The 14,207-nt window shown below is 40.5% G+C and overlaps 1 protein-coding gene across 1 annotated transcript in view; it reads left to right on the forward strand.

Annotated features, from left to right (window-relative positions):
* Positions 1 to 14,207, forward strand: part of kiaa1549lb (KIAA1549-like b) — a 58,021-nt gene that overhangs the window by 13,354 nt on the left and 30,460 nt on the right. Inside the window, exons 2-4 of the mRNA XM_068730757.1 lie at positions 9,333 to 9,701; positions 13,047 to 13,544; positions 13,658 to 13,773. Of these exons, the coding sequence (XP_068586858.1) occupies positions 9,333 to 9,701; positions 13,047 to 13,544; positions 13,658 to 13,773 (983 nt within the window). The remainder of the gene's footprint in view (positions 1 to 9,332; positions 9,702 to 13,046; positions 13,545 to 13,657; positions 13,774 to 14,207) is intronic.

Below are 14,207 nucleotides of genomic sequence, written 5' to 3' on the forward strand. Positions count from 1 at the left end.
ATAAAAGCAACAGGTTGAAACTAATGTATGGAAAATATGCTTGAATTTTGATAAATATCAGTTGAATTATATTAAAATACAAAAATGATTTGCACAATAATATAGAAAATTGGAAAATGCAGCATATTGTACATTTAAGTATATCGCTTAATAGTATGTGAGGTCTGAATAGTAGACATGTAAGACACAGCAGGCCCATTCAACGTTCTGTCAACTAGATGAGCTTTGGCATCCTTTAAAGTCGCTCTGAGGGCCCAACTTAGAAAGTCAGAGGCAAAGCCATGTGATTTTAAGTGCTTTTGTGGAGTCTATTTTTTTCAGACTGTCACAGGTGACCAAACCGTTCCTTCACCTGACCTTTGAAAAGCAGACTGCTGGCCTCAACCCTTCGAGGTCACTCTACAGGAAAAACATATTTCTATTCTTGATTCGTGATCTTTAGTTTGTAGTCCTGTATTATGTGAGGCTTGCATGAAGTTAAATCTGGACATCCCATCTTGTCCCTATCCTTTTTCAGCATTTCTCCAATTATTTTCCACAATGACTATTCCAGTCTACCTAAAGACCCAGAATAAATGTAAACAAGATCAGCAATGCTTGTTCATGAGACAAGCTGGCTACTGATCAGGCCCCAATTTGTGAAAATAGGCCCTCGACTTTCTATTCCTATACTTTTCTAATTTAGGTTGAGTATAATCATACATCATGAGGCCATACTGAAACAGCTGCAGCATATAACATTCAGGCTTGATCACTGAGCAGTATCAAACAGCATTAAACTTCATTGTGGTAAATGCACAGATACTTTTGTTTTTCTTACAAAACTAGAGGAGATGTGTTGTTTCTAGATGTCAACATTTGTCTCTTTTAAAGGTGCCCTGTTGAGTTTTCTGTTAGTCACCAAATTTGATTGTGGGTATCCTTGAGATCTCAAAAATGTGTTGAATGAATTTCCTTTCTCATAAAACATTTCTAAAGTATTTTAAATCCTGTAATGTTTACATCCATGTTTAGGTTACAGTCTTTCCCTTTGATGTTTGGAGTATTACTGCCACCTGTGTATCAGTTGAATAGTGTGAAACCCATGGCAGGGCTGTGCATAATGTCACATGCGTGCACGTGCATGTGTGTCCTTGTGACACACAACAGGGACCCACTCATAACACCTCCATTATGCTATACTAGAGGTCAAAAACTCCACAGGGAACCTTTGCTTCCATTTGTCATTCAGCCTTTATGTGAACAAATGCCCTCTTCATTTGAGCTTTATGTTCAAGCAGAGCAAATACATAACTCAGGATGAGACCTTCATGTTAAGCCAGTACACAGCTGCCACGTCACTATCTGATTCCCACCGTTGACCACTACCTGTCATTTCTACACCCACAGCCCGCCATGTCAAATGGCTTTTGTAATCCCCAAGCCCATCAGAGCTCCAGCATGCAGCTAAACTCCTACAGTCGTCCCCTGCCTGCTCTCATATGCACGGCCCCAGGAGACGACCTGGAGCCCCAGTTTGATACAGTCTCTTTTTTCTCTATGTATGTGTATGAGGTCATACCAGGACAAGAGGGCCTTATTTGAAGAGGAAGTGATTAAATGTATGAGTCACTGAAATGTGTTGTGCAACAAAATCAGAAATCATATGTTTTTTCTACACCGTACTGTAATTGTACAACCTGAGTGATAAAACCTTTTTGTAAAGAAACATAAATGTAATCATTGTATTTTGCTTATATGATCCCTCCATGACAAGACAGTACATGTATTTACCGTTGCTTTTGTCTCTGCCACTGGCACATGCTCTTTGTGCTTTCAACCTGACAGTTGACAGTCCGCTGTGTTGCCTCTGGGCTCGGTGCTGCAGTGAAAGATGACTTACTTTCTGGACTTTTTAATGGGACTGCGATTGCCTGCAGAGCCCTAACTAAGCTCTCTGACTTCCAGTCACCCTGTCTGGCCCATACAAGTTCTCCACGCATCAAAGGAATATTTCACCTTGAAAATATTCTTACATTTTTATGTACCATTAATCTATAACGATGAGTGCATTCGTAATGTTATTTTGTGATGAAATGTGCCTACTTTCTCTCAATTTAACCTGTTTACTTCTAATCCAGGAAATGATTCGTCACAGGTTATAGAGTAACTCTATCGTGATGCATTTTTAAATGATTGCAGGAAACACGCAGGTGTAATTAATAACATAAATAACGAGTGTGTTCCATTAAGGAGAGCTTGCTATTGTTCATGCTGGCTACTGGGTCATTTAATGCAGTTGAGCCATCGTTAATGTTATTAATTCCACCTGTGCTTTTCTTTGTATGACAAGTCACAAACTCTACCGTGTAAGAAGTAATGAAAGTATTTAAAGGTGTTTAAATCAGACTTCCACAGCAACAGGAACATGTTTGTGCGGTTCTTGTCTGTCATACCAGCTAGATCATCACTGAAAATGTCTCGGAAAAGTCCTGGAAAATGAATTTTGAAAATAGTACCTTTAATAATTACTGACTGATCTATAAACTTATTATAATGCATGCTAACTAACATTACTGAGAAATCTCGGCCTGGCTTTTCAACTGAATCTTGTGTTGAATGTTTTCTGTAAAGAGTTTTTTTTTTTCTTGCAATTTACTCATTACTCATACACATTGCAATGCAAAGGGTTAAGTGTATTGAACTTCTTTTCAGCCATCAGCACAGTAACTATTGGTAATTCATCATCCTCTGCTGGAAGTGTAAAACAGCACCATTTTTTATTTCACCGCTCTGCTGATGATGCTATCTAATATTAATATTGAATAGGCCACCCAGCCATTACATCCCCTAAAAGTCTGAGCTTCTTCAGAATTTCTTTCATCAAAGCAACTAACACATGCTGAATTTATTTGGTCTGTTCACTTCTAGAAATGTTATTTGAAACTGCCTAGTTTCATCATTATCTGTCAGTCTTTCATTGGTCTGACTTTTTAGTATACATTGTAGAGGATGAGTGGCCCCTTGTTTCTGTCAGATGAATCATCATTTGACTGACTAAAGGTCATTCATGCTTTTACATTGTCTATTTTCAACCATAGATGCTTTACTGCTGATACAGTAGTTGTTGATGTGATAGTTTATTTTAGGAACCTCACTGTCACAAAAAAAAACCAGACTGAAATGCTTCAGAATCATATAGTGTTATCATTAAAAAATTCCCATAAATGTTTATAAGTTGCTATGCCCCGTTTCAGTATTGGTTTCATTGTGAAACCACTACAGATAATAGTTCATTAAGACCGTTTTTGAGTGTATTTGCTAGTGGAGCATGCAGTATAACATAGTCAGCACTTTAAAAGTAATTAAGTAAAGAAGTTTGAAGAAACTCAGTCAGTTCCGGCCAGTTAGGGGACAACAATTAACAAATGTGGCTTGACGATAAGCATATTTCTGAATGATATTTGAGACATATTGTCATTTATTTAGTAGCATAATTGTTATTCTTTTGTTATTTAGACAGTAAGGGCCCAGAGCTATTAGTTCAGCACATTTGGTTCCACATTTACGAACTTCATCACTTGATGTCTGCACATATCAAATGTACTTGTTAGTATATTTTGGAACCCTTTTGTACTGATCATTTACATAACACAGCAACATTACAGTGTTAAATATGTTCACATCATATCAAAAGATGTCAGCAGCACTGTGCCTATATCATTTATTCACTGAATTGTTGCTCAAAAATCTGTTAAGTTTGTCCGCTGTTTGTCCATTTTCAGCAAAAGGGTTTGAGCCAGCAGATATATGAGCCGTCATGTGAGAGTGGGGGAATGTGTCCCCTGTCACCTTCTAAAAAGCTTGCTAAAAGCCCTAAATAATGGCTCTCTGATGTGTTTAAGTGAGCCAGTGCCTGCACTGGAAAACACAGAGACCCTCAATAGGAACATTATCACTATTGCTTTATATAGGAAGATACAGGAAAGATTAAATGTAATGGCTATAGTGTTGGGCTATTTAGAAAGTTCAATGTACAGTATCTTTTCTTAAACAAATGGCTATAATGTAACTGCATATATCATCAAATCTTAAATGAGGCTAGCTCAAACACAGGAGCAAGGACAGTAGAGAACAGCCTTTGTGAGCAGTAATACGAGTGGACAACATAAGCCATGACTACAGTGTCCTGGGCTGCATCAGGACAGAAGTCAATGTGTCGACACGTCGAGCTGAAAAAGACCAAGAGCCTTAGCGTCAGTGGATCGGCTGACTTTTATTTGGAGCGAGAGAGAGAGAGAGAGAGACAGAGAGAGAGAGAGAGAGAGAGAGAGAGAGAGAGAGAGAGAGGAGGACAGAGAAGATTTGGCTGCAGAAGAAGAAAACTCTCATTTCCCTGTCAGTGGATTGTCCAGAGTTGTTTTTTTCCTTCAGCGTTTGTTTCCTGTCATTTTATCAAGGAAAAGGGTGATAACACTGGTGTCAATCCAAGGGCAGTCTTAACATTGTTTTTGACAGAAATGTTCGAAACAAAAACAAGCTTTGATATGGTAGTTGTTAGATGTGCACTTTCGATGATAGTGCACAACACCCAGATTTAAGTAAGTGCATGGACTGCATTCCTCGACCAAGGCTACACAATCTGTAGAATTAGTTATTTAAGGTATTAAAACGTCTTTAAAAATTTGCTAATACTGTATATATAGTTAAAGACAATCAACTCAATTTGGTACATGCACCCAAAATGTTCCTAGTTGAATTGTTGCAAATGAATGTCCTATATTGCAATCTTAAAAAATACGTAAAAGTGAGTCTGTGTAACATTTGCGGAACAGTGTCCCATGTGCAAACAAGTGACATTTACAAGATAATAGTACATTCTGAAATGTAATGTATACGTATAGCAAAGTCACAGTTAGCAGACTGCCTCAGTATTATCAATAACACAACAATATCCATCTAAAGTTACCTAGTATTAGCTAATATTAGCCACCATGAGCTACTGGTCGTATCAGACCAAGTATGGCTGTTACGGCGAAACCCCTGAGTGTGTTGAATTGAGCAAGGATGTTTTATTTGCTCATAAGTAGAATCATTTTTTTATTTGTAAGGAGAAAAGTTTGTTGTTTCTTCTTTCAAAAGTTACAGTCTGGCTTCAAACTATTCTTGGAATCACACCACAAACTAATTATATGGTCTCCTTGGCCACAGACAAACATTTAAGCTGGACCAAAAACATACTGTGTGCTTCTTGTCAGCAGTAACAAATGAATGAATGAATGAATCTCTTTTAATACCATGTACACGTCTCTGCGTGGTTGCAGGGTTAAGTGTTTGCTGGGCTGTGGTCCAGACAGCTGATGTGTGTCTCAGCCTGCTGAGCTGTTTGCACCCTCTGAAAAAAAAAAAGAAGAAGCATGGTGTGTGTGACATCTTCCCTCCCATCCATACTGTCACCTCAGCAGTGCTTGGCATCGCTACCACCATCCTCCTCCAGCCCTGCACAGACACTCCTCCACACATTCCTCCATACACATACAAAAGACACAGAAGGTATGTGCAACACAAATGTTAGGATACTTTCAATTAAAATTCTCTCCTCCCAGACTTTCCTCCACCTCAATACTGAAATTCTTAATTTTAATTTTGATAGAACAACAACAGCTCAAAGCAGTCGTATATATGCTGCCGACTTCCATAAACAGCCAGAACATAGGGGGGAGGGACTTCTGAGGCACTTCCTCAGAGGCAGTTGACAGGGCTTCCTAAATTTGTTTCTCTGCTCCTAGGGTTCCATCCACCTCACTATTGAATTATACCCTCTTGTTTACCATTTTCCTCACACAAGAGAACAAAAACAGCTCAAAGCAAAAGGAGAAGCAGTGTATAATAAGAGTGGAGCAGCGGGAGCCCCGGCAGTGTCATGTCTGTGTCCTGGTAGCTCAGAGATTGTGCTGGCTGCAGAGGGGAGAATGAGTGTGGAAATGAGGTCTGTGGTTTGTGTGTGCTGGTGGCAGAAGGTTTTAGAGACAAGTCAGGATCGCGCAGCTGACTAAAGAAGTAATATTGATCATAGATGCTTGGAGTATCAATTTGTTACAGGAGGTTATCATCACATGGTTATTTAATTCCAATGTTTCCCTCTTTCATTTCTCAAGAATTGGCTTTAAAGTTGGAAATAATCATCTGATTCCATACTGCCTGATATCATACAGGCCTAAAGCGTTTCTGTATCAGCATAATCCAACTCTTTGTTCATGCTATATGATGTTTTTCACTTAGTGAAATATTCTAACTCAACACTCAATGTTTTTATGGTTGCCACCATCAGCTGGAAATGGAAATATTAATATATGTCTTGTACATAATTTTATACACATTTCTCAAATTTCAGCCTGACATAATTGGCATCTTTGGAAACATTGAGATTGAGACTAGAATTACAGATACAGTCCTATGGGTGTGAAGAACCAATGTTTGGCTGCACAGCACAAGTTTGTAATAAAGACTGACCCACCGGTGACTCAATGGGGTTTAAGATGGTAAAGAATATATTGGTTTGTAAAGCTTGTGTGGCTTGCACGGCAGTAACTGATCATTATTTTCAATATCCATTAACCTTTGTCTGAAGTGTCGGAAGAAAAAGTAAAACAAACACAATGTTCCATAACCCAAGGTGACATCTTAACCATCATGTGTTTGACATATTTGCTTCATGAATGATGAAAAGAAGAAATTGATTGTAAAAAATGTTGTTCGTGCCACTTCTATTGAAATGTCATCCCCGTACTTTTAGTAAGTTAACTTAATACTACAATGTATCACAAAACCTAGTAATACTTGTAACAGATGATGAGATATCTTCTGTTGCTTTGCTTTCAAGGCTGAAGCTTGACAGAATGAGGAATCACAAAGGTAAATTATTTTAGTAAAGGACCTGCTTGTAGATTGCGGACACTTCACTGCAAATTCAATCATTTTTTCATTCTTGACTCATTCCCTTTTAACCGACTGCTGCACTTATTTCTGGTGTTGGTGGGCCTTTCTTTTTCCTCTGCTCACTATTTTCTCATCCCGCTCAGCTTCTTTCACTAACTCCTTTTATCTGCATATCTTCCCCTCTCTCGTCCATTGTTAAAATCCTCCCATATGCTAAGCTCTGTCAGGGCAGGTGGCAAACCACAGGTGGACCTCACACCTCCGCTCGGACTGGCCTCCATTCGCGCACCCAAATTCATGTTGCCACTGGGCACACTAGGCAGGGGAGGGCAATTGGCCAGGAAGTTCTCATTCAGTTTGACGATGACCAAGTGGTTTGACTTTTTAGTGGCCTCGAAGACGGACACATATCCTTTGGTATCTAGCTCTTTTATGAATACAAAAATACAATTCCCCTCTTCCCACTCTTTGTTTTATATCAGTGTTTTTTTTCAAAGAATGGATTAAAATTTGTGGTATAGCAATTTCACTAATCACATTTGAGCACATTAGTGATTTATTGAATAGAAGGAATTAAGTGGGATCACAAATACAGCATGAAAGGACTGTCTTTAAGATAGTGAATGGTGTCGGTTAATGAAATTCAGAGATTCATTCCTCTGAAAACAAATTATGAAAAGCATTGTGCTAGGTCTCTGGGATACTGGTGACATTTAACAATACATTCAGAGTTAGTGACCTCGGACATTAACAGAATTCGCAAGTATTAGATCCTATTACAGTTTACATTTAATGGTTAGGAAAAATATAAAGACAAAAAAAATGTTTTCAGATAGCATTACACACTGCCTTAGGCTAATCATCGTGTGCAATTCAGAAAACATGGACTCAATGGCCTCTGTAATTTCCACAGAATGTGCTGGACAGTTCTCAGAAATGTTTTCATTCAATATGCAATCAAACTTGAACAACAGTATGAGTATAAATGACTGAGATGTGAGTATCTTTTATCCTTTTGCAATCCAGGTACATGTTTGTCCTCAAAAGATTCCCTCCAACATTGAAGCACTTGTACGGATTGCTAGCTGGGTGCACTTCAACAGGAGAAACATGCTGAGGGGGTGGAAGGTGTGACAGGACTGCAAAGCTTTACAAATGGATAAAAGAACCCCTCTGTGGATGTGTCGAGGATGTGCTGAGAATAAAAGGAGGACAGGGTCAGATGAGACAACTCCATGTCTGTCGTCTTGGCGAATTAATCACTTCCAGCATCTCCGTGATTGTTACTTTAATATACACCTCTCATCTCTCTTTCTTCCTTTTATTGAGGCATAATTTCTGCAAAGGCACAAAACACTGTAACATGAGTCTGTGTGTTATCTTAGTTATACTTGAGCACACAGCTGCTATCTCTCTTGAATAGGCTTATTCTATTTGTTCCACTGTGTCTCTTTTTCTGTCTTTTGGGAATAAATGTCTGCCCTTGGGGTACAGAACTCTTTGTGACTATTAGAAAGATGTGTGTGTACCTCCATACCTGGCGAGTGATTTTTAAAATATTCTACTCAAAGGTCAATATATTATTAATATGTATTTATCTGACACCATCAACACCATCAGAATGGATCCCTACAACTCCGGCCATCTGGTAAATGTGTACTGTTTGAATTTGGTGTCTTACATGGAGGTGTCTGTTCGTCCTGGCTTCATCTGTCATGTTTAGAGAAGGTAATTCTGTGCTGACAGGCAATTGGCAAATAGGCTGTCAGATTTTACAAGCTGCCAGTTAATAGAGCAGAGCATCACTGTCATTTTATACAGTTTTTGGCTTACGGTAGGCAGGAATATGGTACCACTTTCTAACAAAGCAAACTGTGTAATGGGTTTATGAAATGTAAGTAATGGCTTTAATAAATCATTCACTAATGCTTTCTAGATCCATTCTGAGCCATCGATAAGAACAGCTTTTGGCTTATCGGGTTGTAGAAAAATCTTTGGCTGGTGTTTATCCTTCTCTAGAATAACATCTGCTTTTTGTTTATGAATAGCTACTATAAGGAAGAACCTCCAATGGCTCTTTGACTACTTAACTTCTGGAAAATATCTGAAACAAAATCCATTTATTAACATTCACAGCTGCAGACTGGATGGATTATATACCCTCCTTTATTGATGACTTAAAAAATAATAATAATAACAATAGCGTGAATTTTTCTAGCACCTTTCAATCAAGGACGCTTTACATATATGAAGGCGGAACAGATAACACACAAACAAAAAATGCATGAAGACGATAGAGAGGAGGGGTCTGAGCACAGAGCATGGGGGATGCCTTGGTTCAGCTTTAAAAGTAGGCCTTTGTTGGTATAATTACCAGTATTAACCTGCCTTTTCACTTTTTTTTCTGTTAACAGAAAAATCCAGCTATGATGCTTCCGGCTCCTCGTCTTTATCAAGTGACCCCGCTGTCACAGCTGCTCCTGCTCATCCATTGGCTGACCTGTCGGTGGCGGAGGAGGTGCCTTTCTCAGTTGTCCATTCAGATGGTGACTCAGAGTCTGAGGGGGGAGGTTTATCAGGGCAGCCTGCCTTTTCTTCTGTCTTAACCGTCATGGCAGGTTCTGTCAAACATCCAGTGAGCCTTGATCATAGTAGAACCTCACCAACCATCACCAGGGACGAGACCTACACCACCCAATGGCCTTCACATAGTTCCAGCCACGGCTCAGAGATATCCTCCTCATCTTTGTTTGTGGAGGACAGGATCAGCCTCGCCAGCTCAGGTCTGACTTCTAGCATGTCTCACCAACACACCACACCCCCTCCAGCTGTTACCATGGCATCGACTGTCTCTGTGCCATCACATGTGTCCTTTATGGATGGAAACAGGAATGGCTCATCATTGACAGTATTATCTTCTTCATTATCATCCTCAATGTCTTCATCAGCTCCATCCACTTCCTCTGTATTATCATACGTAGTGTCTCTATTTTCTCTATCGTCTTCTGTTGGGTGGATAAACAAAGGTGCTTCATCTCATGGTCAAAGGATTGTGTCCAGCCCTGCCCCTCAGACATCATCACCAGCAGACTCTCTGGGTTGGGCACACAGTCTAACAACCACACACTCCACTACTCATTCAGGTGTTGACCTACTAACTGTTACACGGGGACAACAGACCACAACAACCAAACCATCACAGTTTCCGAGTGAAACTCGCATTGAAAAGAGCACTGAAGGGACTCATGAGTCATTATACTCATCAGAAGATAGAATCTATGGAGTGAGTGAAGCATACATAAGGAGTGCAAGCACAAAAGGGATCAAGACACCAGCAACCAGCACATACACATCTACTCATAACCATGGAGAAAATCTTTTAAAGATTTTACGCAGAACTACTCAGACCCAGAACCCAGGATTAAACTCTGTATCAACCAGTAATATTGAAATTAGCACCTCATTTCCCTCCAATCAAGAGAAACAAGCTGTTCAAAGGCAGCAGGGAGCTTTACAAAATCCCACATCAGCACTGCTGTCTGCCCATCCTAAAGGCTATTCAGTTTCTAATCATGTCACACAGCAGATGTTAAATCCAACAGCATATGAGGAAAAGGAAAACAAGACAGCGGAAGATATTCAGACTTATGTTCACAAAAGCTTTGGAGATACAGGCATGTCGCGTCTGAGTTCACATGTTGTAAATCCAACTGTATCACCAGCAATGACACTCAGACCCACTGAGACTCCAGCAGGTAAAACGTCTCCCTCTGAAACTGCAATCACTGAGCTAATACCAATCCACTCTGGCATGGTTTCCTCAGAGCATGCATCTAATCCTGGTGATTTACTGATGGCAGCGGGTCACGGCAGCCTCAGAGTTCCTGCCATCAATATATATTTCAACCAGGGAGAGATAGCAGCAGCAGAGCTCAAATCCATGTCCACTCAAGCTTACCCAAATAACTCACTTTCACTCATAAGGTCGAGGCTGGAGTCCAAAACTGGTTCCATCCACAGTTCAATCACCAGAACAGGAACAACTTCCTTCCCATCAGAGTCAGATTTGCTTCTGTTGCCAAGTAATACAGTCATAAATGTTCAAGAATTTGCAAAACAAACAGATTCTCCCAAGTTCATAACTCAGGAGCCGAGAGGACAGACAATGGCAAGAATTATATTTGCCTCCAACGGTAGGACAGTTCCTCTTTCTGCTTCAGAGTTGCCAGTTAGGTTCGCAAAAGATCTGACCTATAAAACCATGTACAAAAGTCTCTCACACCCCACCCGGCTTACGTACTTACTGCCCTTGTTTCTCAGCGACAGCCCAAACAACACTGATGATAACACTGGTCTGTCTGCCAATACTGACGTTAATTTTGCAGACCAACCCAAAGCCTCATTATCAGCCCAAATTACCCCCTCACAAAGACCTTTTCAAACAAGGTCTTTACTTACGTTTTTCCACAAGTTTTATACAACTCGACCTCCCAATAAATCTCATCAGACAGTGTTTTCGACTGAAATCTTTGCTCATATTATAAAATCCGAGAGAGCTAGTCACAGTACATCTTCGACTTTTGAGATGGAAACAACTGCAGGGAACAGTAAAACGTCACCAGCCTTCGATGTTCACATGACACATGGAGAGAAGCCTACTAAGAGGTTCCACAGAAATGATGCAAAGAGTTCAGTTTCTCCTTTATTTAATGGAGATGAAAAGTCTGCTGTAATCAGAAACACTTTTTTTTACAAGAAGGGTATTCCATCAAGGCCGTTCACAACAAAGGTTCCATCTTTCATAACTACAAAAGATATTGTCATGTTGAATAAAAGCTCTGAGGGTTTTGGCAAAGGATCTCCCGCTGAAATAGCTATTTTTCGAGTAACATCTGATGCTGCATTAGAACCTCTTAAAAGTCTTTCTCGTAAAGATGATTTCACACACACAAGCAGTTTTGAGCAGCCTTCTCTTTCATCGTGGTCTGAAATTACCCTGACACCGAGGACAAACTCCGCTTATCGTTCTCAGGGGCCAATCACCAGTGTCAGAAGTGACGGATCAAATTTTTATTCAGGCAGACAAAGAACCATTCCCTCCACTGCTTCCTCTGTTGCAACTACTTCCTTCAGCGATGGACAAAACAGCAGTGGATCTTTTGGTGCTATTTTCAGCTTTGGCACAAAACTAATGGCACCATATACAAAGTGGAAAAGCACCAAGACGGTGTCTTTTCAAAGCACTGCCTTTGAATTAGAAAATACATCTATTGGCTTTGATAGGGCAAGTTCTAATTTCCAAGCAGATGGCCCGTTGTATGAACATCCAAAGCTGGAAGATGGACAAGAGGGTAATGTGCCTGTATTAAATTCAACTGATCAAACTGTAGTTGCCAGTGATCCAAATTCATTCAATCCTACAGTTCATTCATCTGTTACACATGTTAAAGGCACATCAGAATATAAAAAAGAGAAACTGAATTTGTCCCCAGCCGATCTCAGATCTGCGGTGACTGTCAATGTACAGCAAGGAGCCACTGTAAACACTGCATGGGGTTCAGATGGTTTTCTGCCCCTCTCTCATACAACTACTGACTCCGTAAGATCTTCAAAAGCTTCTTCTCTTGCATCGGCGTATACGAGCAAGCACAGCCCCCCTCCGGCAGATGTTGACTCTCTTGAATATGCTGCTGTCACACTTTCAAACAACCCTGCGCTCAATTTCTCTGGCACTGACAATATCAACAACACAACTGATTCAATACTGAAGGGGTTAACCCTTCCAACAGAGCTGCGGCCACCATCCTTTTTATTTCACTCATCATCATCAGAGACTTCATCATCATCTTCATTGTCAGAGACTTCACCACTACCATACAGTAGTAGTTACAAAGCTTCTCATTCGTCCTCCTTACATATGAATCCTCTCACCTCAGTGTCTTATAAAGCTTCATTGACGTCATTGTCATCATCAATATTGTCAATAAAACCAACCATGCACCCAGGCACTGCATCATCATCATCCGTGTCTGTAAAAGCTACATTTCCATCCTCTTCACCAAGTCTGACCTTATCAATAGATCCTGATCATTCAGAGGAAGTGACTGAGATGTTTGTTGTCCACACAGAGGCGGGGACAGGTGAGTTACCCGCTGGAACATCCAGAGCTGTTGCGCACACTTTCCCCAAAGAGAAAGCCACCAGTTTAGCCCCCTCTCAATCAGTCAGAATCACCATTTCTGCTGGGCCCACCGAGAGGACATCTCAGGTATCACCTCTGCACCCTCGACAGGACACCCCGACAGACTCTGTCCAGCTTACCACCACAACTGTAGCTTCAACCACCAAAACTAAACACCCCACCGCTACCACGCCTTCCCCAAGAGTCACCACCGGAACCACACAGTCTATCACCACTACCACACCACAGCCTGCACCTGTGACCAGGAGAACGACGACCACAACAACCACTCGGACTCAAACCAGCAGGAGAACGTTCACACTACCATTTCCAAGAACGAACCCTCCCAGGGACACCAGCGGCATCTTCATATCCCCTTTTACCACCACCACAGAGGCTCCACCACAGCAGTGTAACATCACGGAGAGATTGTGGGTGAAAACAGGTAAACAAAACTTCTGCCACAGTCTTAACAAATTTATTTGAATTATAAAATCGTATTATTGCTGTATGTCTTGGTTTCTCCCGTTATTGTCTCTGTCTCTATATCCCTCTTAGTTGTTTCCATTTATGTGAGAAGAAACAGGCTGGACAGCATTCAGAGGCAGAACCTGCGAAGGGGACTAAGTCAGGGCCTCCGGAAAGCTCTGAATGATACTTCTGCTCAAGCACAGGTCAGACTGTTACTGTTAGTGTTGATCACTCAAGAAAAATACAGCTTCTGTAATAGACATATACTTAACATCCATATATCTATAGACTCAAACTGTGGAGTACAGAATGATATATACATTTAATATTTCTCACCAAAGCACATTGTATGTATACTTGAGGCCTAGTGAATGTGTTGAATGTATTAATTTATGGTACCAATTGTTGATCAGTGGAATATTGTGAAACCATGTGCTCATGCATGTGCATCCCTTTGCCCATGCACGAGACACCAACAAAACTGGCACTGTTAAAACCTCTACAAAAACTACACAAGGTGCCTTTAATATATGTTGACTAATATAAATTAATATAGCTGTGAAACGGTAGCAACTCATCTAAGAAGTGCTCACAAATTCTCTGATACTGATAATGTCACTAAAGCGACTTTAAGATG

Source organism: Cebidichthys violaceus, unplaced genomic scaffold (genome assembly GCF_023349555.1).
Source record: "Cebidichthys violaceus isolate CVI_PGR_0920_01 unplaced genomic scaffold, fCebVio1.0.p SCAF_5, whole genome shotgun sequence".
NCBI lineage: Eukaryota > Metazoa > Chordata > Actinopteri > Perciformes > Stichaeidae > Cebidichthys > Cebidichthys violaceus.